General features: G+C 45.0%; 1 protein-coding gene across 1 annotated transcript in view; it reads left to right on the plus strand.

Moving 5' to 3' along the window:
• Nucleotides 1-26,019, plus strand: part of LOC133460457 (glutamate receptor ionotropic, NMDA 2B-like) — a 230,596-nt gene extending 204,577 nt beyond the window's left edge. Inside the window, 5 exon segments of the mRNA XM_061741054.1 lie at nucleotides 728-915; nucleotides 15,151-15,245; nucleotides 15,247-15,390; nucleotides 23,674-24,913; nucleotides 24,983-26,019. Of these exon segments, the coding sequence (XP_061597038.1) occupies nucleotides 728-915; nucleotides 15,151-15,245; nucleotides 15,247-15,390; nucleotides 23,674-24,913; nucleotides 24,983-26,019 (2,704 nt within the window).
• The last annotated feature ends 526 nt before the right edge of the window (nucleotides 26,020-26,545 follow it).

Raw genomic sequence — 26,545 nt, forward strand, 5'->3', positions numbered from 1 at the left:
TTCATTCTCCCTTCCTTCCTTCTTTCCTTCTTTTCTCCCTTCCTTCCTTCCTTCCTTCCTTCTTTCCTCCCTTCTTCTCTTTGTCCTTCCTTGACCTGAAGACAACACAAGGGTTAAACCTTTTAAAAGTCAGGAACACCATAATAAGTGGCTTCTTAAAGCCACGTTTAAACATTAGTTAGTGGAAGCTGATTCCTGCAGCATTCTGGCAGCGTTAATGACGGACGTCGGACGTCACAAGCTGACGTTTGCTGACTTTTACTCAGCTTTTTTCTTTGCATGGATCTGAGATGTAAGACGCTCTTGAGTGGGATCCAAATGCGTAACAGTCTTATTCAGGAGGCCATTAACGAGTGCATTAGTCTTTCACACAATATGCTTAAACATCAAGGTTATTTCTTACTCAAGGCACAGATATAGATCTTTTTATTCACACATTCATATTTTTTAATAAAAGGAAGTGCCGTGTGTGTGTGGAAACACAATGAAGTGTTTTGTACAGCTTGGATGAGGTAAAGGGAAATGGTCTCCTGGACCATTTAGGTGGCCGAGGCCTTTTATATGCATTCATGAAAAGTTACTTCTCTAACCTCACGAGTGACAACGTCCTCCCAAAAAATGAGCGTCAATGGCCGATGAACCAACCGTAAACACCGTCGCTGTTTTATCTTCTGTGACACAAGCAGCTCCGCCTTCCAACTCATGTCCCGTGTGTCGTGCTCCACAGCAAATTAGACGCCTTCATCTACGACGCCGCCGTCCTGAACTACATGGCCGGCCGAGACGAGGGCTGCAAGCTGGTAACCATCGGCAGCGGCAAGGTGTTTGCTACTACCGGCTACGGCATCGCCATCCAGAAAGACTCGGGCTGGAAGCGAGCGGTGGACCTGGCCATCCTGATGCTGTTTGGAGACGGTAAGGACTGGAACACCGAGTGTGTGTGAATGAAGAGGCTTCGTGAACGCGGTGCTGGTTGAACACGAAGGGATACATATCTACTACTACTACTGTCATTTAGCAGACGCTTTTATCCAAAGCGACTTACATCCAGAGGTGTCAAGTGTTTTCTACTTAAGTAGAAATTTTGGTTATCTATACTTCACTGGAGTAATTATTTTTCAGACGACTTTTTACTTTTACTCCTTACATTTTCACGCAATCATCTGTACTTTTTACTCCTTACATTTTAAAAACAGCCTTGTTACTCTATTTCATTTCGGCCTTTAAAAAATCCAGTTAAATTGCTCCATCCGGATAGAGTGAATTTGGTTGTGGTTGTTTCAGATGTTCTTGTCCAGTTTTGTTCTTACATCCGTTCCCTCAGATTCCTGCAACTAAACTTGGATGTACATTCCAATAAAGGTTAGGATAAATGATAACATGCCTCTGAAGTTTGACTTTTTGCACCATTACAATACTTATAGGCAACTAGTCATCATATCTCCTGCTCTCTGAAACACATGTTAATGCTCAATAGTACACATATATGGTTCTTTAATATATTTGCATTATACTAAGATGCATTAATTTTCAATGGCTTTTGTCCTTAATGGCTTTTTTCCCCCTTACATTACTTTTACTTTTATACTTTAAGTAGTTTTGAAACCAGCACTTTTATACTTTTACTTGAGTAAAAAACTTTAAACTCTAGTATCTATACTTCTACCTGAGTAATGAATGTGAATACTTTTGACACCTCTGAAAATCACTTGGGAGGGTCCAGCTGGATGAGTGCTGGTCAGACTGCTGGGAGTCCAGTTGGACACAGCTGCTGCTATTAGGGTTGCCACTTTTCAGAAATAGAAATAAGGGACGCCCCGTTTTCAGCATCCCAGGCGCCAAAAAAAGGGACGTCTCCAAAACTTCTAAACTGCATAGAAATGCATAGAAATGTATTTTATATGAAAAAACAAAATGCTTTGATTTAAAGTTTAAAGTGCTTTAATAGCATTGAACTTGCATGACTGTACAGACAGCCAACCATACTAGCATTTATTACTATTTATTTCAATAATTCAACTTAAAGAGTGAAACTAATATATTACCTAGTCTTATTACATGCAAAGCAAGATATGTTAAACCTTTATTTGTTACAATTTTGATGATCAAATTGTTTATTGATTTCATAAAACATTCAAATTTTTTGAGATTTTTTATTTGGGGTTTTCATAAACTGTGAGCCATAATCACCAAAATTATAACAAATAAAGGCTTGAAATATCTCACTTTGAATGTAGTGGGAAATAATATATTTGTTTCGCCTTTAGTTGAATTTACTACGAATTAAGTTTTTCAATATATTCAAATGTTCCGACCTTCACCTGTATATTATGACATCAATAAATACGAGCATAATATGGGTCTGTATTGGTTCAATACGGAACGCAACTTTTAATTCCCAATTAAGTAACGATTCCGTATTTTAAGGGATGGGTGGCAACTCTGGCTGCCATGCCAGTGCTAGAATTGTTATTTATTTAGTGTTCCCTTCCCGCCCAACCCAACAGTCCCTTTATACAAGAAAGCTACCTCTAAAAAGACACCATCATACTTCATACATCATCTTGTCATAAGTGCATGCAGCTTTCTGAGTGCTGAGTCATGCAAAGAGCTGGATCTTCTAACTAATTCTGATGAGCAGAGAAGTTTACTAGATGCAGAAGTGCTCCTTCAAGAGCACTTCTCCTATCTGTATCCTATCGCCTTAATTTGTGCTATGATCATTGAAGCTGAAAATCATAAAATGAGGGCTCATTGGGGCTTTCTACAAGATAAAGGTAACCAGTCAGTACGTTTACATGCACTAACAGAAAGTCGAATTGTTGCCTTAATCCGACCAATATAGAAGCCATGTTTACACTAGGGTTGCCACCCGTCCCGTAATATATGGAATGGTCCTTTATTTGAGAAAAAAATGTTGCGTCCCGTATTGAACTAATACGGGACACGATTTGTACCGTATTTTCATTAACTTTTACACCATATTCTAGTTGAATTATTGAAATTAATTAACTTTTACACCATATTCTAGTTGAATTATTGAAATAAGTTAACTTTTACACCATATTCTAGTTATATTATTGAAATAAATTAACTTTTACACCATATTCTAGTTGAATTATTGAAATAAATTAACTTTTACACCATATTCTAGTTGAATTATTGAAATAAGTTAACTTTTACACCATATTCTAGTTGAATTATTGAAATAAATTAACTTTTACACCATATTCTAGTTGAATTATTGAAATAAATTAACTTTTACACCATATTCTAGTTGAATTATTGGAATAAATTAACTTTTACACCATATTCTTCACCTGTAGGCTATATTACATCTGGGCTGATGTGGACATACATAGCATAGGAGGATATTTCAGTTGCTAGTATGGTTGTCTGTCTGTACAGTCATGAAAATGCAATGCTATTAAAGCACTTTAAACTTTAAATCAAAGCATTTTGATTTTTCATATAAAATAAACACATTTTTATTCAGTTTAGAAGTTTTGGGGCTTTTTTTTGGCTCCTGCGCTGCTGAAATCAGGGCGTCCCTTATTTCTATTTCTGAAAGGTGGCAACCCTAGTTTACACCTTAGCCGGGCTGTAGTTGAACCGAACTGAAGCTCTTGAGATTGAGCTTTTAGTGCCAGATAATGCGTCCCAATCCGAGTTATTTCGACATACCAACCCACACTTAGCCGAGCTACTGACTGCCGTGGGCCTCTGCCTTCTGGAAGAGACGACACCATGAAAACCAGAATATCAACACAGTAGGAGAAGAAGAAAACCCAACAAAGAACTACCCGGAAGAACGCAAAAGTGCATGTGGCGCCACCTAGTGTCGCGGAGTCGAACGCACCTCACCCAATAATCGATTGTCTTCTCGCGTATGTTTACTTGGATTTCTTGGAAACTCCAGTTTAATCCTCAGCTAGATTGTTGCCAATAGCTTGATCTAGATGTGCATGTAACTGTACTAACTGATTGTTCTGCTGAAACCCCAAGAAGTTGATGATAGAAGGTGGTGGAGGATAAAACCGTCTCAGGTAGGCCTTAAAATCATCTGAACACCTGAACGTGTGAAGAGTTTGTTTGTTTAGTTCTAATCAATACTTTGAAAAGGCTGTTTTGGCAGAAAGAGGAAATATTGACATCAGATTGAATTATTTAAATGGAGCAATGTGGATTAAATTATCTGTGAAATGCTGTCGCCTGCCGATATGGTTGAATTTACGCTGATTCAGGTTCAGGTCTCTGGATGAAAATTGTTGCTGAGGTTTACAGTCTTTATCAACACTTATAACGTCAGGATTGATCTCAGTTGTCAGCTTTCTTCTGCTTTCAGTTTTTTCCCCCTTAAGGGTTTATCACAGGAGATCATTCAGCTCCATCTTATCTGGTGTTTGGCATCTTCGTTGGTCACCCAACTGGAACCCATCCAACTGACAACCATCTTCCCCTCTTTTTCTCCTCCTTGGCAGCTCCATTTAAAGTATCTTCCTATCAGCATTGATGATCGCTCCTCCTCTCTATGAGCTCAGACCGTCTCATTCTTGTCTCTCGTCCGACTCTGGCCGTTCCTCTCACATGCTTATTTCTAATCCCGGACACAGAAAACCTTTATATCTCAAAATCAGGTTTTCTTCCACCTGCTCCTTACCGTCACTACGGATCTCAATGTGCTCCGCAGACGCAGTAGTTTATCTGTCAACCTATCGCTATGGCAACCAAGAAGAGTCTCAGGGTTCTTCCTCAATGCAGTCCCACTTCCACCTGACACCCCTCCGTTACTCCTACTGCACACCTGACCGCCGCCATGCTGAGACACGTCCCTAACCCTTGTACTGTCTTCGGGTCATAATGACCTAATTTTCCTGTTCCTTCTTTCCTCCTGCTCTCTCCTTCCTTCTCCCTTCCTTCTTTCCTCCCATCGTACATTCTTTCCTTGTTTTCTCCTTTCCTTCCATCATTCTTTCCTCCCTTCCTTCTTTTTTCCCTTCTTTCCTTCTTTCCTTCCTTCCTTCCTTCCTTCCTTCTTTTTTCTCTTCCTTCCTTCTTTTCTCCCTTCCTTACTTCTTTTCTTCCTTCTTTCCTTCCTTCCTTCTTTTCTCCCTTCCTTCCTTCTTTCCTCCCTTCTTTCCTTCCTTCCTTCCTTCTTTTTTCTCTTCCTTCCTTCTTTTCTCCCTTCCTTCCCCTTCCTTCCTTCTTTTCTCCCTTCCTTCCTTCTTTCCTTCCTTCCTTCTTTTCTCCCTTCCTTACTTCGTTCCTTCCTTCCTTCTTTTCTCCCTTCCTTCCTTCCTTCCTTCTGTTCTCCCTTCCTTCCTTCTTTTCTCCCTTCCTTCCATATTTTCTTCTTTCTTTCCTTCCTTCTTTTCTCCCTTCCTTCCTTCCTTCCTTCCTTCCTTCCTTCCTTCCTTCCTTCCTTCTTTTCTTCCTTCCTTATTTTCTTCCTCCCTTCTTCCCTTCCTCCTTCCTTGACCTGAAGACAGCACACGGGTTAACCAGTCAATCGTACTTCTCTGGCCGTCCAGACCTCCTCATGTGACACCACATAGTTAAATCTCCACCCTTCTCCCCTGGTCACCTCCATAACTCCCCCGGTACGTCACCAGGACACGGCGGCCTGATCCTTGGCACCTCGTGGTCTGCGGTGCTGCACCTTTCAACCGTCTCTCTCGTTTTCTTTTCAGAAGAAGATTCTGATTCTGATTCTTCTGATCCAGATTGCTAGAAATCCTAGAAAACCTGCATTGCTCCATTTGCAATTTTAAAAAGGGCTCTTGCTTTGTAAATCTTGCACCTCAGCTGGCCGATAAGCGATGTTCAGGGAGTGAACAAGTAGCCGGGTGTATGTTCTCACCGGCCTCCACATAAATTATTGCTGAAGCGCCGCTGCATATGTCACCCTGGCATCTTCAGCGGTGCCGTATCAGTGAATATTTATATTGTGGGAGCCGGCTGTCTTCCATGAGTGTCTGTGAAACGAGATACTATACACACCACGGAGCCGTCCTCTCGGTTGTAGACGGTGTTTTGAGCTCCTCTCGTCCTTGCCGGGGCCTTTCCACAAGGGGTATCCACACGGTCTCGTTAGCCACATTGGTAAACGGGGCAAAATGTAAAATCAGGACACTTTCTGGTCTCCGGGATTGTTGCATGGCTACAACCAGTACTGGAGTTGAGGGGGGATGAGGGGGGACGGCATCCCCCCTCATCCCCCTAAAAACGGTCAAAATCCTCCCCCCTGTAAAACTGCCATCCCCCCTTTCCATCCCTTATGTCATTTCATCAATGAATGTGGTTTTACTGCTATTTGAACATTTAGAGTCATCACCAGAAAAATAACAGCAGAAAAATAACTTATTTGACAATTTTCACCTGTTTCAAGTAAATTTTCGCTTGAAATAAGTAGAAAAATCTGCCAGTGGGACAAGATTTATCTTCTCATTACAAGCAAAAAAATCTTGTTCCACTGGCAGATTTTTCTACTTATTTTAAGTGGAAAATCTACTTGAAACAGGTGAAAATTGTTGTTTTTTCCAGTGATGAGTCTTGTTTTAAGTGTAATGAGATTTTTTTACTAAAATGAGACATTTTAACTAGAAATAATACAAATATTCTTGTTAAGATTCTGAGTTTTTGCAGTGATCCATTTTACTTATCCTGTGAAGGAGAGAGTCATATTGATAAGTTCAGAAAACTGTTTTTTATTGTTGTGTTTTGATGTATTTGATGTAAGCCCAGTGGATATTTAAAGCTTACAGAAGGCTGCATTTAACTGCTGCTATGTCATTCCTGCAGTATTTCTGCAGGTGTTTTGGTCAGTGCTAGTATTTGTAATATATTATATTATTTGTAATCAGCACAAATTATCTGTCCCCATATGATAAAATCCACCATCCCCCCTGATTTTCTTTTTTTTTTACAACTCGAGTACTGGCTACATCTACCTGCAAAGATCAAAACACACCTGTGCTTGGCAATCTGTGGTCACTGCCTGAAAACAATGTTAAATCTTTAACCAGCTCTTGTTTTAGCAGAACTTTTATACTCTGTCTCTCAGGAAAAGATAAACTTTAAGAGAGAAGAAAGTTCCTGGATTGAACTTTTGCCTCGGCTGGGCCTCCTCCACCAGGCTGGCCAACGATGGGCCCTCATCTGGGTTTCCACTGGGACCCAGACGAGGGCCAACTGCTGGAGGGTTTGCTATCGGCTGGTTGGACCCGACCAGCAGCTTTCAGCTGGGGCTGAACGTATCTGCCACCTGCTGCTTCTCCAAGCTCCAGCCTCGGATCTTTCGGGTTTGTTGATACAGTTAACAGCACAATAAGCCACGTTATCTTTAAAATAAGAATGATTATGCTCTGTTAAGTCTGTATTATTCACAGCACAGAGGTTAAGATCACCAAAAGTGATGACACCATAAACTGCAGCTCACCTGTCACACCCACATCCCTCATCTTGCATAACTTTGGTGCTTTATGTACTTGTACCTGATGATGTACAGACAAAATGATGAAATCCAAAGTATGGAGACCAAAACCTTTTTTTTGTTTGTTTTTAATCCAGGCTGTAAATATGATTATTTCTGCTGCAGAGTTGGGTCTTTTTGAGCCTGCCCCTAGTGGTCATTCAATGAACTGCAGGTATTTTGACTTAATGACTTGGTAATTGATAATTTTCCACAAACACGATTAAAATAATAAATAGATATACCCGATTATGGGGCCCGATTTACTAAGATCCTAAATAAAGAGTACTAAATTGCGTGTGCACTGAAAAAGTTTGCACGTGCTGTTGTTGTGTGTTTTGCGGGTGATCAACTAAGAATGCTCGCGCAATTGATAACAGGTGCAAACCTCAGTATTTAAATGAGGTGTTGCGTGTCTTAAGGTTTGCGGCGCAAACTTTGCGCCATGGAGAGTCTGGATGGAAAGCAGGATATAGTTGCAAGTGCAAAATAAAATTTGACGAGTTGGAGTTATAGAGATATTAGTGGAAGAGGCAAATTGTTGTGCCGTATTCAGCACCCCTGCCGTGAAAAGCACCTCCTCGTATATTCAATGATAAGTAGACCAAGAAAAAAAACAACACACTGACACTTCAATATATTTATATATACACACTCACACAAACACATACTTAGGAGTTTATATTATATATATTTACAAATATTATGGAAGACAACACAGTAAGCAGGCTATTAATTAATGACATCAATAACCATTCACCCGATTTTTTTTTTTTTACCCGAATCCATGAGCGCATTTAAACATGAATCATTAACACAAAACTGGACGCTAAACAGAACGTGACACGGAATGAGAATATCATTTTTGTCAGACGAGGGGGTGCTTTTCACGGCAGGGGTGCTGAATACGGCACAACACTGGGGTATGACTGCAGAACAAGTATAGGCGCACAATAAGAAACACTTTTTTCTCCATGAAAACACGTGATTTATTTATTATCACAAATAAAAAAATGAATGTGCCTCCTGTGGCAACCTTTTGCTGAATAATACTCGATTTAACATTCAAATAAAATATTTCTCCTTTTGCATGTGGAGATTAGCACCTTCCTTTTGAACGTATTAAATACAGACGCAATCACAATCCACGCAAAAACTTTCAGGCTTGGTAAATCTCATTGCGCGTGGTAAATGGACCAATTTGCATCTTTCCCTCCCAGTATTTAGGATTTCTGGGGGGTACGCCCCATATTGATTATTCATCAGGGCAAAAGTACTAAATGGATTGCGTGTGCTATTTTGCGCATTTGAGAGGCGCAGTCCTCTTTGCACGCTTAGTAGATCAGCTGGCACTTTGGTTTGCGGGTGCTGTCAAGTTTGCACACGTTTTTACGCACGCAAACCTTTAGTAAATCGGGCCCATGGTGTTTTATTGTCATGTCATGGGAGGAAGGGAAGAAAGAAAGAAAGAAAGAAAGAAGGAAGGAAGGAAGGAAGGAAGGAAGGAAGGAAGGAAGGAAGGAAGGAAGGAAGGAAGGAAGGAAGGAAGGAAGGAAGGAAGGAAGGAAGGAAGGAAGGAAGGAAGGAATGACGGGAGAAAAGACGAAGGGAAGAAGAGAGAGAGAGCAGGAGGAAAGAAGGAAGGAAGGGAAAAAAGAAGGGAGGAAGGGAGAAAACAAGGAAAGAAGGAAGGAAGGAAGGGAGAAAACAAGGAAGGAAGGAAGGAAAGAAGGAAGGAAGGGAGGAAGGGAGAAAAGAGGAAGGGAAGAAGGAAGGAAGGAAGGGAGGGAGGGAGGAAAGAAGGAAGAAGGGAGAAAAGAAGGATAAGGAAGGAAGATGGAGGGAGGAAGGAAGGAAGGAAGGAAGGAAGGAAGGAAGGAAGGAAGGAAGGAAGGAAGGAAGAAGGAAGGAAGGAAGGAAGGAAGGAAGGAAGGAAGATGGAGGGAGGGAGGAAGGAAGGAAGGAAGGAAGGAAGGAAGGAAGGAAGGAAGGAAGGAAGGAAGGAAGGGAGGGAGGAGGGAGGGAGGGAGGGAGGGAGGGGAGGAGGGAGGGAGGGAGGAAGGAAAGAAAGAAGAAAGAAAGAAAGAAGGAAGGAAGGAAGGAAGGAAGGAAGGAAGGAAGGAAGGAAGGAAGGAAGGAAGGAAGGAAGGAAGGAAGGAAGGAAGGAAGGAAGGAAGGAAGGAATGACGGGAGTTAAAGACGAAGGAGAAGAGAGAGAGAGAGCAGGAGGAAAGAAGGAAGGAAGGGAAAAAAGAAGGGAGGAAGGGAGAAAACAAGGAAAGAAGGAAGGAAGGAAGGGAGAAAACAAGGAAGGAAGGAAGGAAAGAAGGAAGGAAGGGAGGAAGGGAGAAAAGAGGAAGGGAAGAAGGAAGGAAGGAAGGGAGGGAGGGAGGAAAGAAGGAAGAAGGGAGAAAAGAAGGAAGGAAGGAAGATGGAGGGAGGAAGGAAGGAAGGAAGGAAGGAAGGAAGGAAGGAAGGAAGGAAGGAAGGAAGGAAGGAAGGAAGGAAGGGAGGAAGGAAGGAAGATGGAGGGAGGGAGGAAGGAAGGAAGGAAGGAAGGAAGGAAGGAAGGAAGGAAGGAAGGAAGGAAGGAAGGAAGGGAGGGAGGGAGGGAGGGAGGAAAGAAGGAAGAAGGGAGAAAAGAAGGAAGGAAGGAAGATGGAGGGAGGGAGGGAGGAAGGAAGGAAGGAAGGAAGGAAGGAAGGAAGGAAGGAAGGAAGGAAGGAAGGAAGGAAGGAAGGAAGGAAGGAAGGAAGGAAGGAAGGAAGGAAGGAAGGAAGGAAGAAGGAAGGAAGGAAGGAAGGAAGGAAGGAAGGAATTAGGTCATTTTGACCCGAAGACAGCACAAGGGTTAAAAGATACGATGCACTTGCTGCAAATCACTTTTCTCTTGTGCTCCGGACCCATTCACACATGGCAGCGTACACCTGAGTTCACCTGCATCATCGCTCCCCCCTGTCCGAGCTGCTAACTTCCTGCCAAGTCACGTAGTTCACAACACGGCCACGCTCACACAGCCCGTGACCTTCAAGGTGCTAACGCGTTTGGCTGTCGGCAGTGTGATGGATAAATAGGTCGGTGCACGGAGAGCGTTCACCTTAGATTCACATCATCCGGAGATACATCCGCTCAGACTCGGGATGAAACCGTTGGAAGTCTCTTGCATAAGACGAGTTTCTGCCTGGGATGCGATCGTGACGAATGAGAACGTACATCCAAGATCAGACATGTGTGCACATATTTTCCAAATGGCGGTGAAGTCCAGCTGTTCTGCGTGCCGCGTGGACGAAGCCGGGACGTCAGACGTTACCTCATCATCGTTACCTCATTGCACCGTGAAACAGTTGAGGTCAAGAGGTCGGACCGTCAATGTTCGCTCACATCTGCCGCGTCCTGTTTGAGTCACGTGACGCTTCGCGACGGCAAGCTGAGCAGCTGCACGTGCAAAGTCAGGACGGAAAGGAGACAAGCGGTTGAAGGTGAAAGGGATGGAAGAGACCCCAGAAAGAAAGAGAAGGATGAGATGGATCTCCGTTCCTGCAGATTCTGCTCACTGGTGTGATCTTTTGTGGGTTCCTTTGAGCGTGCTTCACATTGTTGCATCTGAAACAAGCACATACTGTTCAGATGTGGGAGCAGTGGGCGTTCTTTCAGGGAGGCTTACACTTCCACGTGAATCAGTCGTGCTGAAAGGAAAAGCAGTTTCACATGTCTCGTTCTGAGAAATTAAAATAAAACTGTTTTGGTTTCCAATGGAAAACATGTAAAAACTAGGTTTGTGAAATATTTCAATGAAATCATAATTTTTACTCATCGTGCAAGTGTGACTCTGGTCCAAGTTGTGGTTTAAAGATTAAAGCCAGTGACTACGTTTACATGCAGTCAAATTCGGGTTATTGCTAATATTCCGGTTATTGAAACATTCTGAATATTCTGTTTCCATGCGTGAGCAAACAGGGTTATCCCTGTTTACATGGTGATTAATTATTCGGGATATCCCGATCAAACCAGCAACGCGCGGAGAACGTGATGACACAATTACCGTCATTTCCGCTTCTTCTTCCTGTATCCAAATTCAAAACAAATGCTGCTTCGCGCAACTTTTTGCTCACCTTCTTGTAAATCTCACTATCCCGGTACTTTCTACCGTCTACAAATGCCAAAATGTTCATGTCCTTCATTACATTTATGAAGTGATTAGTCTCCTCCTCACTCCAAATCAAATATTTTCAAATATTTTATCTTTATTTTTTAAGAAAAATAGCAAACAAATTTCCCTATTGGGAATGAAGTGCAATTGAAAGATACTGTAAATCCTCCTTGAGTTTAGTAAAGTGACAACATTTACAATTTTCTTGACCAAACAAAGATGACTAGACGAGCTCTGTCTATAATGCAGCCAGCTGCAAAAAAGGAAAATCGATTTTCCGATTTTCCTTTTTTAACATCGTCTTGATTAATAAATCCGATTTAGATTTAAATCGATTAATCGCACAGCCCTAGGAGTAACCCAGGGGTCATATTCGGGTTTTTCAAAGGGGTTATTGGTGTTTACATGGCCGTGCAAATTCGGGTTATTGCGAATATTCAGGTTTTAAAAGAGTTATTGACTGCATGTAAACGCAGTCACTGTTTTCGGTCGAGTCTTCCGTGTCGTTGAAGGACCAAGCTGCTAAATCAAGATCATTTATTGACAGAATTGATTATCCCTTATATTTTACACCTAGTGGGAAAGCAGTCTGACGTGAGTGGGCGTGTCCTGATTTATTGAAAAGTGGTTAACCCACAAACATCAAATATGAGACCAACTGCAAGGAAAAGAAACAAAGAGGCTGCTGCGTTTCATCAGAGCAATCGATCCATCAGTCACGCAGAGTCTCATGAGCGGCGTCCTGCTCGGGGCCCAAGTTCATTCACTTTTATTCTTACTCCATAAATAACCATTTGAAGCCAGATGTTACATACAGGACTGTGTCAGAAAATTTGAATATTGTGATTTTCTGCAATGCAATTACAAAAACAAAAATGTCATACATTCTGGATTCATTACAAATCAACTGAAATATTGCAAGCCTTTTATTATTTTAATATTGCTGATCACGGCTTACAGCTTAAGAAAACTCAAATATCCTATCTCAAAAAGTTAGAATATTCTGGGAATCTTAATCTTAAACTGTAAGCCATAATCAGCAATATTAAAATAATAAAAGGCTTGCAATATTTCAGTTGATTGTAATGAATCCAGAATTTATGACATTTTTGTTTTTTTTTAATTGCATTACAGAAAATAAAGAACTTTAACACAATATTCTAATTTTCTGAGACAGTCCTGTATTTACCTTTCTGACACCTCTGCACCCTCACCAGAATCAAAACGATAAGAAGTAGATTCATACAGTTAAAATAAAGTAAAAAGAAATTGAGTAATAATCAAAATTATATTAGTGTAAAAAAATATGAATTAGAAAAATATTGAAGACAACATTGGCAGTGTTTTAATTTCAATATATATTAAACACTTTAAATTGAAATAATTATAATTGTCTGTGTATTATTTCCTACAGTGTATCGGGGAGGTCACACACAATTTAATCATAAAATGGAGGCGATAAACAGGAAAGTTAATGCTATTTCAAATGTCAGAGACTTGAACTGGAGACATTTTTTGAAGAAAACCAGCAACATTTTACATCGAATCGATCTAGAATTGCAACCTGACATAACTGAGTTTCCAAGTACAAGGACTCGGAGCTCCGTTGATTTGTTTCAGCTCATATGTAGTTTAGTTTAACTGAGTTCCCATCATCTCTGTTAGGGTTGTTCAGAGTGTTTCCACCTGCTCTCCAGCCGCCCTGGTACCCTGGACGTTTCTACTTGCTTCTTGCCGCCCAGTTACAGCTCTATTGGTGTGACAGACGCTTGGATATGATAAAAGACTGTTTCTTTTAATAAAAATAAAAACAAAAGTAAGATAAAACACCTCAAACCATGTTTCCTGTTTCTGGTAACTCCACAAACAGCAACTCTCCCTGGTATCAAACCATCGACCGGTGTTCTGCCAATCCTTGCTCCCTGCCGAGAAATGCTACTTTGTGGTTCTGTGCATGCGCACAGTCGATTTTCAAAGTTTGCATAATTTCTTGCACAATGTAAAAATTGATAATATGGGATGTTGAGTAGTTGATCCTTCAAAATACACTACCCATGACATGAATTGCATTACACTTTGTGAACATTAGACGATAAAGAGAAGAAAAAAAACAACAATTCTATCACTTTATTTGATATTCATTCAGTCAGTCGCCTTTATTTAACCAGGCAGGTCAAAAGAACACATTTATATTTACAATAACAGCCACTTGGGGGAAAAGGAAGTGGGCTAGGGTGTAAAACACAGTAAAATTGAAGCTCTGCAAAGGTAGAAAACCATTAGGTAGCATTTTTTGGCAAAGCAGCAGCACTCATCTGCACGAAATGGTGTTATGCAAGAGGTGGGACGATACATTCACACCAAATACACGAACAGAACGCTGATGCAGATCAAACAAATCACTCTGGATGCCCCCCCTCCCCTCGGGGTCGTGGAACCGAGAGGGGAAACAATTTAGGACGGAAACACTTGTCACATGATCACGCACACTTCCTCTCGGAGGGCTGTCCAATCCCATGAGGCCGATGTGCGTGTTCCCACGGCGACGGAGGGGGGGGGCGGATAACCGGTCTCTAATGAGGATGCTCCTCTGGCGGTGCTCGGTTAACGTGATCCAACGTGACATTTGTTTCATGTTCAGCTGCTTTTGGCATCAACGCACCATTTAAAAAAATAAATAAATAAAAAAATAGTCTTTTTCTTTTGGTTTCTCACACTTGCAAGTAGGCCTGTGTTGAAAAAATCGATTTCCCAATTCTAAATCGATTCTCATATTAATTCTTAAAAATCGATTCATATGTCTAAAGATCGATTTTTTTTTTATTTTTATATGTATATTTTGTTTTTCATCATTACATTACAACTTTTGGTTATTTTTTTGTTAATCCCCAAAAAAGGAATGTTTTTGTTGGACACGAGAATAACTGGTGCCATGTTTTGCCTTTAAATATGTTTAAAGGTATGAAAACATTAAAGTGTTAGGTCATAATTGCATAAATTGTCTATATTTCATTACTTTATATACTGTCTTGGGGTTAAAAATGCTAAAAAATGCTAAAAACCAAATGCTCAAAAATTAAAAACCAAAATAGACCGAAAATGGAACAAATAAAAACGGAATGTGGGGAAAAATAAAACCGATTTCATCCGTCTCTGTTTCCTCCCTGGATCTGTTTGGTAATTCTGACCCACATGATGTGTTCTGAAAGCAGTTCTATCAGAATTCTGGGAGCTGATTGGTCCTTACAGCATCATTAGCTGCAATACTTGCTGTTGAATCTCAATATAATACTAGTAGTAATATTTTGCATAACTACAGTCATATAATTCATGCAACAGCTCAAAAAACAGTTTTAATAACATTAACCCAAATCAATATCGGAATCGAATCGGATCGAATCAAATCTTGATAATCGATTCTGAATCTTAAGAATCGGAATCGAATCGATTCTTGAATCGATCCCCAGCCCTACTTGCAAGCGTGTCGCCACCGTCTCCATGCAGTCACCTGTGCGTTGTGTGTCTGCAGGTGAGATGGAGGAGCTGGAGGCGCTGTGGCTGACGGGCATCTGCCACAACGAGAAGAACGAGGTGATGAGCAGCCAGCTGGACGTGGACAACATCGGCCGGGGTGTTCTACATGCTCGGCGCCGCCATGGTGCTGTCGCTGCTCACCTTCATCTGCGAGCACTGGTTCTACTGGCAGCTGCGCTTCTGCTTCATGGGCGTGTGCTCGGGGACGCCGGGGGCCACGTTCACCATCAGCAGAGTGAGTGTCTGATAGGAATGGGTGACATTTTACCGTTCACGATAAACCGTCAAAAAAATTCCCCACGGTAAGAATTTGTCATCTCACGGTAAAAACGATAAATTCCCATTGATGACGTTTTTGTGTAAAGACGGATTTATGGTTCTGTGTTAAATCCACACGGAAGGAAGGAAGGAAGGAAGGAAGGAAGGAAGGAAGGAAGGAAGGAAGGAAGGAAGGAAGAAGGAAGGAAGGAAGGAAGGAAGGAAGAAGGAAGAAGGAAGGAAGGAAGGAAGGAAGGAAGGAAGGGAGGGAGGAGGGAGGGAGAAGGAAGGAACGAGGGAAGGAACGAGGGAAGGAAGGAAGGAAGGAAGGAAGGAAGGAAGGAAGGAAGGAAGGAAGGAAGGAAGGAAGGAAGGAACGAAGGGAGGGAGGAAGGGAGGAACGAGGGAAGGAACGAAGGAAGGAAGGAAGGAAGGAAGGAAGCGAAGGAAGGAAGGAAGGAAGGAACGAGGGAAGGAAGGAAGGAAGGAAGGAAGGAACGAGGGAAGGAAGGAAGGAAGGAACGAGGGAAGGAACGAGGGAAGGAAGGAAGGAAGGAAGGAAGGAAGGAAGGAAGGAAGGAAGGAAGGAAGGAAGGGAGGGAGGGAGGAAGGAAGGAACGAGGAAGGAACCGAGGGAAGGAAGGAAGGAAGGCACGAGGGAAGGAAGGAAGGAAGGAAGGAAGGAAGGAAGGAAGGAAGGAACGAGGGAAGGAAGGAAGGAACGAGGGAAGGAAGGAAGGAACGAGGGAAGGAAGGAAGGAAGGAAGGAAGGAAGGAAGGAACGAGGGAAGGAAGGAAGGAAGGAACGAGGGAAGGAAGGAAGGAAGGAAGGAAGGAAGGAAGGAAGGAAGGAGAAGGAAGGAAGGAAGGAAGGAAGGAAGGAGAGGGAGGAGGGAGGGAGGGAGGAGAGGGAGGGAGGGAGGAGGAAGGAAGACGAGGGAAGGAACGAAGGAAGAAAGGAAGGAAGGAAGGAAGGAACGAGGGAAGGAAGGAAGGAAGGAAGGAAGGAAGGAAGGAAGGAAGGAAGGAAGGAACGAGGGAAGGAAGGAAGGAAGGAACGAGGGAAGGAAGGAAGGAGGGACGAGGGAAGGAAGGAAGGAAGGAAGGAACGAGGGAAGGAAGGAAGGAAGGAACGAGGGAAGGAACGAGGGAAGGAAGGAAGGAAGGAAGGAACGAGGAAGGAAGGAAGGAAGGAAGGAAGGAAGGAAGGAACGAGGGAAGGAAGGAAGGAAGGAAGGAACGAGGGAAGGAAGGAAGGAACGAAGGAAGGAAGGAAGGAAGGAAGGAAGGAAGGAAGGAAGGAAGGAACGAGGGAAGGAAGGAAGGAACGAGGGAAGGAAGGAAGGAAGGAACGAGGGAAGGAACGAGGGAAGGAAGGAAGGAAGGAAGGAACGAGGGAAGGAAGGAAGGAAGGAAGGAAGGAACGAGGGAAGGAAGGAAGGAAGGAAGGAAGGAACGAGGGAAGGAAGGAACGAGGGAAGGAAGGAAGGAACGAGGGAAGGAAGGAAGGAAGGAAGGAAGGAAGGAAGGAAGGAACGAGGGAAGGAAGGAAGGGGGAGGGAGGAAGGAAGGAACGAGGGAAGGAAGGAAGGAAGGGAGGGAGGGAGGGAGGAAGGAAGGAAGGAAGGAAGGAAGGAAGGAAGGGAGGGAGGGAGGGAGGAACGAGGGAAGGAAGGAAGGAAGGAAGGAAGGAAGGAAGGAAGGAAGGAAGGAAGGAAGGAAGGAAGGAAGGAAGGAACGAGGGAAGGAAGGAGGGAAGGAAGGAAGGAAGGAACGAGGGGAGGAAGGAAGGAAGGAAGGAAGGAAGGAAGGAAGGATGGAAGGAACGAGGGAAGGAAGGAAGGGGGAGGGAGGAAGGAAGGAACGAGGGAAGGAAGGAAGGAAGGAAGGAAGGAAGGAAGGAAGGAAGGAAGGAAGGAAGGAACGAGGGAAGGAAGGAAGGGGGAGGGAGGAAGGAAGGAACGAGGGAAGGAAGGAAGGAAGGAAGGAAGGAAGGAAGGAAGGAAGGAAGGAAGGAAGGAAGGAACGAGGGAAGGAAGGAAGGAAGGAAGGAAGGAAGGAACGAGGGAAGGAACGAGGGAAGGAACGAGGGAAGGAAGGAAGGAAGGAACGAGGGAAGGAAGGAAGGAAGGGAGAAAAGAAGGAAGAAAGAAAGAAAGAAAGAAAGAAAGAGAAAGAAAGAAAGAAAGAAAAATGGATCAATTTAATTGGTGTAGTTTAGTAGTATTTAGTATCTTTTAGAGCAGTGATTTGGCTCCAAAGACTGAATATGGTGATAGATTTATAGTTACAAAGGTGGAGTTGAATTGGTATTTTTTTAATCGTCATTTTTATCATTATCGGGATAAATGCCAGAAATTATTGTGATAAATCTTTTACTCCATCCCGCCCATCCCTAGTGTCTGACCCTTGACCTCCCGCCCGGCCGTGGGTGAGCTGCATCCACTCGGTCGGGGGGGGGGGGGTGATGATTCACCTGGTTTACCTGCGGCTTTCGCCTGCTTGTTTACGCTCGAGTAGCTGCTACACAACATTAACTGCATCAAAAGGATACGGGGCGTTACGTAAGCGTTTCATCTTCCACTACGCTGATTTTACCCGCGGCGCCATCGAGGGAGCGCCGTGGTCGGTTCCAATTAATGTTCTCTCATTTATGCAGCTTGTATGTAATCTGGAAGTCTTTTTGCAGCACGATCAAATCGAATCAAACTTTATTTATTTAGCACTTTTCGTGCAATAGTAACGCAAAGTGCTTTACATAATAAAATCAACATTTAACATGTAAAAACTCACACACTCATGGTTTAAAACACACATCTGGTCATTTTCACACACATCCTCACTTTTATACCCACAAAGCAAACATATCTGTTAATATAAAAGAATAAGTACATAATAAAATAATTGAAAAATAAGTACTTAAAATAATAATAAATAACTACATAATAATAAATGAAACCACACTAATAAAATAAATAAAATTCTGCTATAAGCTAAACTAAAAAGGAAGGTCTTGAGCCTCTTTTTAAAATGTCAACGGTCTCTGAGGTTTTCTGGTGGGTTGTTCCACAGATGAGGACCGTAGTAGTGGAACAAGGTCTCGCCTAAAGTTTTTGTTCTAACTTTAGGAACCATTAAAAGGCCGGTACCAGAGGAGCTCAGGGTCCACGAGGGCTCGACATTTAAAAGCAGATAAGATAAATAAGAAGCCCGAAGACCATTAAGACACTTATAAATAATAAAATAATAAAAAGAACTTGATAAAACAAGAAAAATAGAGGATTTCTGTAAAGTTTGGATTTGATGTAAAAATATTTAGATAAATAATTAATATTGTTAACGAAGGTTACGGGACACGCAGGTGCAGGAGAGTCGGTATCCTGAGCTGCAGTTGTACGTACGAAGTCGCCTCGCAACAGCTGAATAACAAAGGGAGGAAAACTGTGCAAGCCCTAAGACGACAAACAAGATATTTAGCAAAGATCTGCATTAAATTAAAACGCTACAACGAGGCACAAATACTGAATACTGAGTATATACCGTATATACAGGACTGTCTCAGAAAATTAGAATATTGTGATAAAGTTCTTTATTTTCTGTAATGCAATTAAAAAAAACAAAAATGTCATACATTCTGGATTCATTACAAATCAACTGAAATATTGCAAGCCTTTTATTATTTTAATATTGCTGATTATGGCTTACATTTTAAGATTAAGATTCCCCGAATTTTCTAATTTTTTTAGATAGGATATTTGAGTTTTCTTAAACTGTAAGCCATGATCAGCAATATTAAAATAATAAAAGGCTTGCAATATTTCAGTTGATTTGTAATGAATCCAGAATGTATAACATTTTTGCATTACAGAAAATAAAGGACTTTATCACAATATTCAAATTTTCTGAAACAGTCCTGTATAGGACCCCAAGGAACAGGGTGGAAGAACGCTGCCATGATGAAAAAGGCAGAAGATTACACCGAATACTCGAAGCTTCATCATCTTCATCTTCATCTGCATGTAACACCACGGGAAAGCGGTCCACACACCTGTGTGACCAGGGAAGACGCATGCACATGCACGACACCAAACGAGTGCTAGAAAGAGGAAAAAAAACGTCCTCTTGGGAATAAATGTGACGGGGATGGAGTTTTAAATTTGCCAACTTATCACTGACTTGGCTCATTTGCATCAGAAACGGGACACGAGGCACAAATACTGAATACTGAGTATTTACCGTATATTTCTCTGTGAAAACATTGATTATATTTGACTTAAACACACAAACTGAGAGAGCTTGAAAACAGCTCCTCTCCTTCCCCACCTTCACACCGACTAAATTAGAAAATATAAATAATCACTAGAAATGTGGTCGATTTGCATAATTTAAGAAAGTGAGTAGTTGTCACATGCAAATTGGCTTATTTGCCTGTGAGAAGGGCACAAGTGTGAAGGTGTTTCTCATCTTAATGTCACTTGGTTTAGACGCAGACTGACCTGAACGACCTTAAATAAGAGAGACGGCTGAAACGCTCCATTATCCGTTTCGTTAAAATTGAAACCAATCTCCCTCCGTCTTTGATTTCTTTTTTCTTTTTTAAATTCCGCCTTGGCCTAATGGCTTTTCTTGATGAATCGCTCGCCCCTGAAGTGGCATCTTTGACTCAAAAGTCATCGAACAACCACAGATTTTTCGTTTGGTGGTTAAAAATCATTTAAAGCCGTGCAGCGTTTTGAAACAGTTTATATGGACAAGGCACGGGAATGCAAAAGGGATGATAAGATAGAGAGAAGGGGAGAAGTGGCGGCTGCAAAGTGCGATAACCTCCGCTCTATTACCTTTCCCAGCAGCTGTGGCTGCTGTAGATGAGGGGCGATAAAGAGAGGCGATGGAGCGAGCGTCACTCAGCAAACCACCCAGAAAAAGAGAGAAAAATGCTCCAATAAGAGGAAACACTGACGATTCACGTTCATGAATACGACTCAAACAAGTAGAAAGAAATTCTTCCTGACAACTTGACACCTGAGAGGAACGTTGGCCGCATGCCGGCTGTTGGGTACGGACATTTAGGCTTCAGAACGTCACATTATGCCACAGAAACGTCACCACACTGCAAAAACTCAAAATCTTAACAAGAATATTTGTCTTATTTCTAGTTAAAATGTTTCATTTTTAGCCAAAAAACATCTCATTACACTTAAAACAAGACTCATCACTGGAAAAAAGTGAAAATTTACTTGAAACAGGTGAAAATTGTCAAATAACAAGTTATTTATCTGGTGATGCCTCTTGTTTTAAGTGTAATGATGACATTTTAACTAGAAATAAGACAAATATTCCTGGTAAGATTTTGAGTTTTTGCAGTGCAGCGTCATGTGTGTGACCTGTGTTTACAATTTGTTTGGCCACCGTCAATATTTTCTTGTATTTTACCTGTTTTATATTGTAACTTCACACTTAAAAGTAACTCCACTTCTCTGTCACTACAAACGAAAGACTCTCGTTCATCTTGGAAGTAACTGGAAGTTACACGTGTCATTTGTTGACGTTTTTTTCCAGGATTCTGATTGGCTAGCATGACTTTATCTTCTCGTTACACTGCCCCCTGCAGGTTTGGCTGCTCATAGCACCTTAACAGCGTTTTTATGCGGGTTCGTGTAAATGATGATATTTTTCAAAACGTAGAGGGGGAAATATCCGTTTTTGTAAATACCCGGCTATGTGTAAACGTGGCCTCAGTTTCAGTGCACGGTTTTGACTCAAGTCACAAGACGCTTCCCCCTAAAGAGAAAAGCCTGCAGCTTACACCATCCAGAAATCTGCTCGGGCCTGAGCGTCGGAGCGCTGAGCTGCAACTGTGAGCGTCCACGCTCCCCGGAGGACAGCTCAGACTCCATTACTGTTTAATAATGTGTAAACAAGAGGCTCTGGATGGATTAACATCATCGCCTGCTTCTGTTTACTTCTCTACCTGTCTGCTGTTTTTCTCTTACCCCTTTTCCACCAAAGCGGTTTCCAGTGCTGGTGCTGGTTCACAACTCGTTCAACTTCTGAACCAGCTGAGAACAGGTTTGCTTTCCCATAGTTCGGAGTGTTAAGGGGAGCCACATCATTACGTTGCTGCGAACATCAGTAACTACATTTACATGCAGTCAAAATTCGGGTTATTGCTAATATTCCGGTTACGGAAACATTCGGAATATTCCGTTTAAATGGTAATTAATCATTCGGGATATCTCGAACAAAAACCAACGACGCGCGGAGAACATCATAACGCAATTCCCGTCATTTCCGCTCCTTCTTCCTGTATCCAAATTCAAAACTAATGCTGCTTCGCGCAACTTCTTGTAAATCTCGCTATCCCAGTACTTTCTACCGTCTACAAATGCCAAAGGCCCAGGCCAACACACGGCCAAAGTTCCCGGGGCCGTCCTGGGGACTGGGCAGACCGGCGAGACAGCTCCGGGAGGACGTCCCCGAGGCCTAGGCCTGGGTTTTGGCATGGGGCCTGGACGATTTGGCGGGGGGCCTGGAAGGCTTGGCGGGGAAACTCGACGTGGCGGGGGAACTCGGCTTGGCCCGGGTCCGGGGCGCTGGCTGCGGGGGGGTCCGGAGCAGGCGCTGATGCGTCTGGGACCACCACCGACGACGCGCCCAAGACCACCGCCGGAACAGCGGCTAACTGGGGCTGGCGTCGACGCCGTCGCTCCAGAGCCTGGATGCTCCGGGGCCCACCCCGAGCCAGGCGTGTTCCCCTGAACGGTGAACCAGGTTCCTGCCAACAGGGCTGCTTTGGGAGAAACTCAATTTAGGCTCGGGAGCGGTCGGCTGTGCAAAAAATGAATCAGACACACACTCGCTTTTGCTATAATGAATACATTTATTAGCGAGCAGTGCACACAAAAAGACTCACACACAATTGCCCTTTCGCCAGGATAACTCTGTGTCAAGTTATCCCCCGCAAATGACAAAGCAACAGACAATTACATAGGGGCTAGGCGATGTACCTCTTACCTTAACACAGAAGGACTGGAGAGCCGGAACAGTCCAGGCAGAGTAGCGATAAAAACCCCGGCTGGGCGTCGTGCACGAGACCCGCAGCTGACTCTAACCTGACTTCCAGCTTTCCCCGACTTTATACGACAGCTCGCGGAGGGGGAGCAAATGGGCCCCTTAAACCCCCGCCCGCAAGCTCTCACGCTAAGTCTAAGTCTTGGTTCACACGGGAGCCCTCCCGTGTGAACAAGCGCTTCTCTCACAGTTACAATAATACTAAACAGCAGGTGCAGACTGTGTTTTGGGAATCCAGGGCATTTCAGGACACAAAAACATATTTTTTCTCCCTTCTTTCCACCTCTGGCCTGAAAATGTCCTAATTCAAAAAACAAGCATAATACATGAGCATAATTAATATGAAAAGTTGAATTAAGGGCATTCCAGGACACCAAACATATTCCGCCTCTCAAGGGCCTAGCTTTTTTGGCTTCCTGGAGGAAGAATTTCCACCAGTCCAGAGTCTCTCCTGCTGGGTCCATGCTGGTCAGACCGTTCTGTCAGGCTGGTGTGGTGAGGACCCAGATGCAGGAGAGAAAGGGAGGCCGGAGGCAGGAGTTCTCAAAAAAACAAGGAGGCAAAAACCAAAAACAAAAGCGCTGCTTGGCAGGATATAAACTAACAGGAACAGGGATCAAAAAACTGGAGCACATGGAGGGAAGCACAGTACGGTCCGACAGGGAACAAGGGAATGACAAGACCAGATATACTCAGGGGATAACGAGACACAACGAGACACAGGTGCAGACAATCAGGGCAGATGGGACACAGGCGGGGCAAAACAGAAACTCAAAGACTGGGGGGGGAAGTGTCAAACCCTAACAGGCTTTATTGTGGTCAGAAAATGGCAGATCCAAGTCGTCTCCTCCTCAGACCACTGCTGCGTTGCTGAATCCATACTACGTTGCTTATTTGAAAATGGCGCCGTCACGCAGTCTTGCCGTTGGCCTTAATAAGTCCGCCCTCCTCCGCTTACGTGAGCGGTTCTTTCCTCTAGCCCAGCAAAGAGTTGGTGCTACCTTGGAACCGCATTTTCTGTCCCAGGCTAGTTCTTTGTCAGTGGAAACAGAAAGCCCGGTTCCAAACTCCCAAAAGCAGCCGTGGAACCGGTTTGGTGGAAGAGGGACATCTGTAACCTTTAAATCCTTCTGCTTGTCACATTTTGACTATTTATGTTTAATAACTTCGTTTTCACCCATCTTTCCAGGGCATCTGGAGCTGCATCCACGGGGTCCAAATAGAGGAAAACAAGTCAACGCTGGACTCGCCGTCGTCCACCATAAAGAAGAACATGAACAACACCCACTCCAACATCCTGCGGTTGCTCCGCACCGCCAAGGACATGACGGCCGTGCCGGGCGTCAACGGCTCCCCGCACGCGGCCTTGGAGTACAGCCACGGCGGCGGCGGCGGCGGCCGGGAGCCGGCCATCTACGACATCCAGGAGCACCGGCGCAGCCTGGTGGGCCACCCGGCAGACTGCAAGCCCGCACCGCCCTACCTGCCGGAGGACAACATGTTCAGTGACTACATCAGCGAGGTGGAAAGGACTTTTGGCAACATGCCCCTGAAGGACAGCAACCTGTACCAGGACCATTACCGGCACCACCACCCGGCCTCGGCTCTGGGTATGTCCGGCCCCCCGCCCAACCGGCCACGCAGCCTGGGCAGCGCCAGCTCGCTGGAGGGCGGCATGTTCGATTGCGATAGTCTAGGGGGAGGGGTGGCGCCCATCTTCACCACGCAGCCTCGGCCCTCCATGACTCACAGGAACACGAGTAAATTCGACCTGATCGCCGGCCACACCCTCGCCGACTCCAGCCAAGGCGGCGGGTTCAAGGGCAACAACGTGTACGGCAGGTTCTCGTTCAAAGGAGGCGCCTCCAGCACGGGACTCATCGGGGGCCAGGACAGGTACTGTGGCGGGGCGGGCTCGGGGGGCGACGACGGAAACATCCGCTCCGACGTGTCGGACATCTCCACGCACACCGTCACCTACGGCAACCTGGAGGGCAACGCCAAGAGGCGCAAGCAGTTCAGGGACAGCCTGAAGAAGCGGCCGGCGTCGGCCAAGTGCCGGCGGGAGCACGACGACGTGGAGCTGAGCGCCTTCAGGAGGAGGCCCCACCACCACACCGTCCACCACCACTTCCCCTACGGACCGCTGGCGCACCGCCCGGCCTCGCCCTCCCTGGAGCGGAAGAGGGGCGGCGGAGCGGGTAATTCCTCCCCTTACTTGTTCCGCAAAGAGAAAGACAACCTGAGGGATTTCTACGCGGAGCAGCTCCGCTCCAAGGAGGGCAAGGCGGTGTGGGAGCAGGAGGGCGGCGGTGGAGGAAGCGGTGTGGGCGGCGGTGGCGGCGGCGGTATCTGTAAGAGCTTAGTGCCCGTGGAAGACTTCCTGAAGGGGAAAGGGAAGAAGCAGGAGGGTAAAGGCGGGGTGGGCGGCGCAATGACGGCAGGGCAGCAGGCGCACACCTGCTGGGAGAAGGGGGTTTCCGGGATAGGAGGCGGAGGCATAGCGGGCGGGGACTGGGAGTGCCGTAACTGCCACAGCGTGTGCCACCACGGCGGCGGCGTGGGAGGAGGCGGGGGCGGCGGCAGCCGGCCCAGCTCCGCCTCCTGCAAACGCTGCGACTCCTGCAAGATGCAGCCGAGCAACCTGTACAACATCAGCGAGGACAGCGGCCACGTGGCGTTGGGCGGCGGCGGGAAGGGCGGTGGCGCGGGGGGCGCCCCGACGCAGACTCAGGGTCAGCGCAGGAAGAAGGTGCTCCGGAGGCAGCACTCCTACGACACCTTCGTGGACCTGCAGAGGGAGGGGGCGGGCCGCGTGGGCGGGGCCGGCGGCGCAGGGGGGCAGGTCCCGAAGCCCCGGAGCGTGAGCCTGAAAGAGAAGGACCGCTTCATGGAGGGCCCCAGCCCCTACGCCCACATGTTCGAGCGCTACTCGGTCGACAGGGAGTCCCCCATGTTCGGGGGGCCGGGCGGCGATAGAGGATCCTCCTTCAGCCTGTACCGCGGGGGCGAGGGCGGGGTGCACCGGCGCTCGGTGGGGGAGCGGGACCTTAGGGACAGAGATAGAGCGATGGTAGGAGGCGGCGGTGGTGGTGGTGGTGGTGGTGGCGGCAGCAGAGGGGCCGGGACTTACTCCTTGTCTAAATCTCTCTACCCAGATAAGGTGAACCAGAACCCCTTCATCCCGACCTTCGGGGACGACCAGTGTCTCTTACACGGGGGCAAACCGTACTACGTCAAAAAGCCCCAGACGCAGCAGCTTCTCAACAACAGCCGGGGAGGCGGAAGCGGAGGAGGAGGAGGAGGAGGAGGAGGAGGGGATTTCCGCAGCTCCATGGGAGTCACTGCCTATTTACCCGCGTCCGCCACAGCTGGGGTGATGTCCAATGTGGCCACCAGGTACCCCAAAGAAATGTGTCTGGGCGGAGCCAACCACCGGGAGACGCTGGGCCTGGGGCCGGGCCACAGACCCTTCAACGGCGCCAGCAACGGACACGTGTACGAGAAGCTCTCCAGCATCGAGTCGGACGTCTGAGAAGGAAGACGGCGGAAGAAAAAAACACGGAGAAGTGGGTGAAGAAAACGTAAAGGAAGGGAAGAAGGCGGGAAGAGAACGGGCGGTAAAAAGGAGAGAAAAAGCTTTTAGGGGCCAGAGAGTTTTTTAAAATGAGAAGACGGGATTCTGGTGCTGCTCCAAACACTCAAAGAGAGAGAGATCCGAAGGAAGGAAGGAAGGAAGGATGGAGGGATGGAGGGAGGGATGTGGAGAGTGGGATACGGTGAAATCAGCTCGCTCCACAGGCTCGTTGTCTTTCCCTCCCTCCTGCAGCTTCTCGACACCAAACCAAACGTTTTCTTTAGATACCAGAAATACAATCATGAATGAGAAATCTACACTTCTGCCGAAGTAACAGGGTAAACTAACAATAATTGTATCGACAATGTTAATAACGTTATTGAATATTATTCCTGTGTTTAATTGATGACTGGTTTGGATTGTTTTTAAAGTTTTATTTATTTAATAGTTCATGTTACATATTGGTATGATGTTAATTCCTTCT

The sequence above is a fragment of the Cololabis saira genome, chromosome 1 (genome assembly GCF_033807715.1).
Source record: "Cololabis saira isolate AMF1-May2022 chromosome 1, fColSai1.1, whole genome shotgun sequence".
NCBI classification, from domain to species: domain Eukaryota; kingdom Metazoa; phylum Chordata; class Actinopteri; order Beloniformes; family Belonidae; genus Cololabis; species Cololabis saira.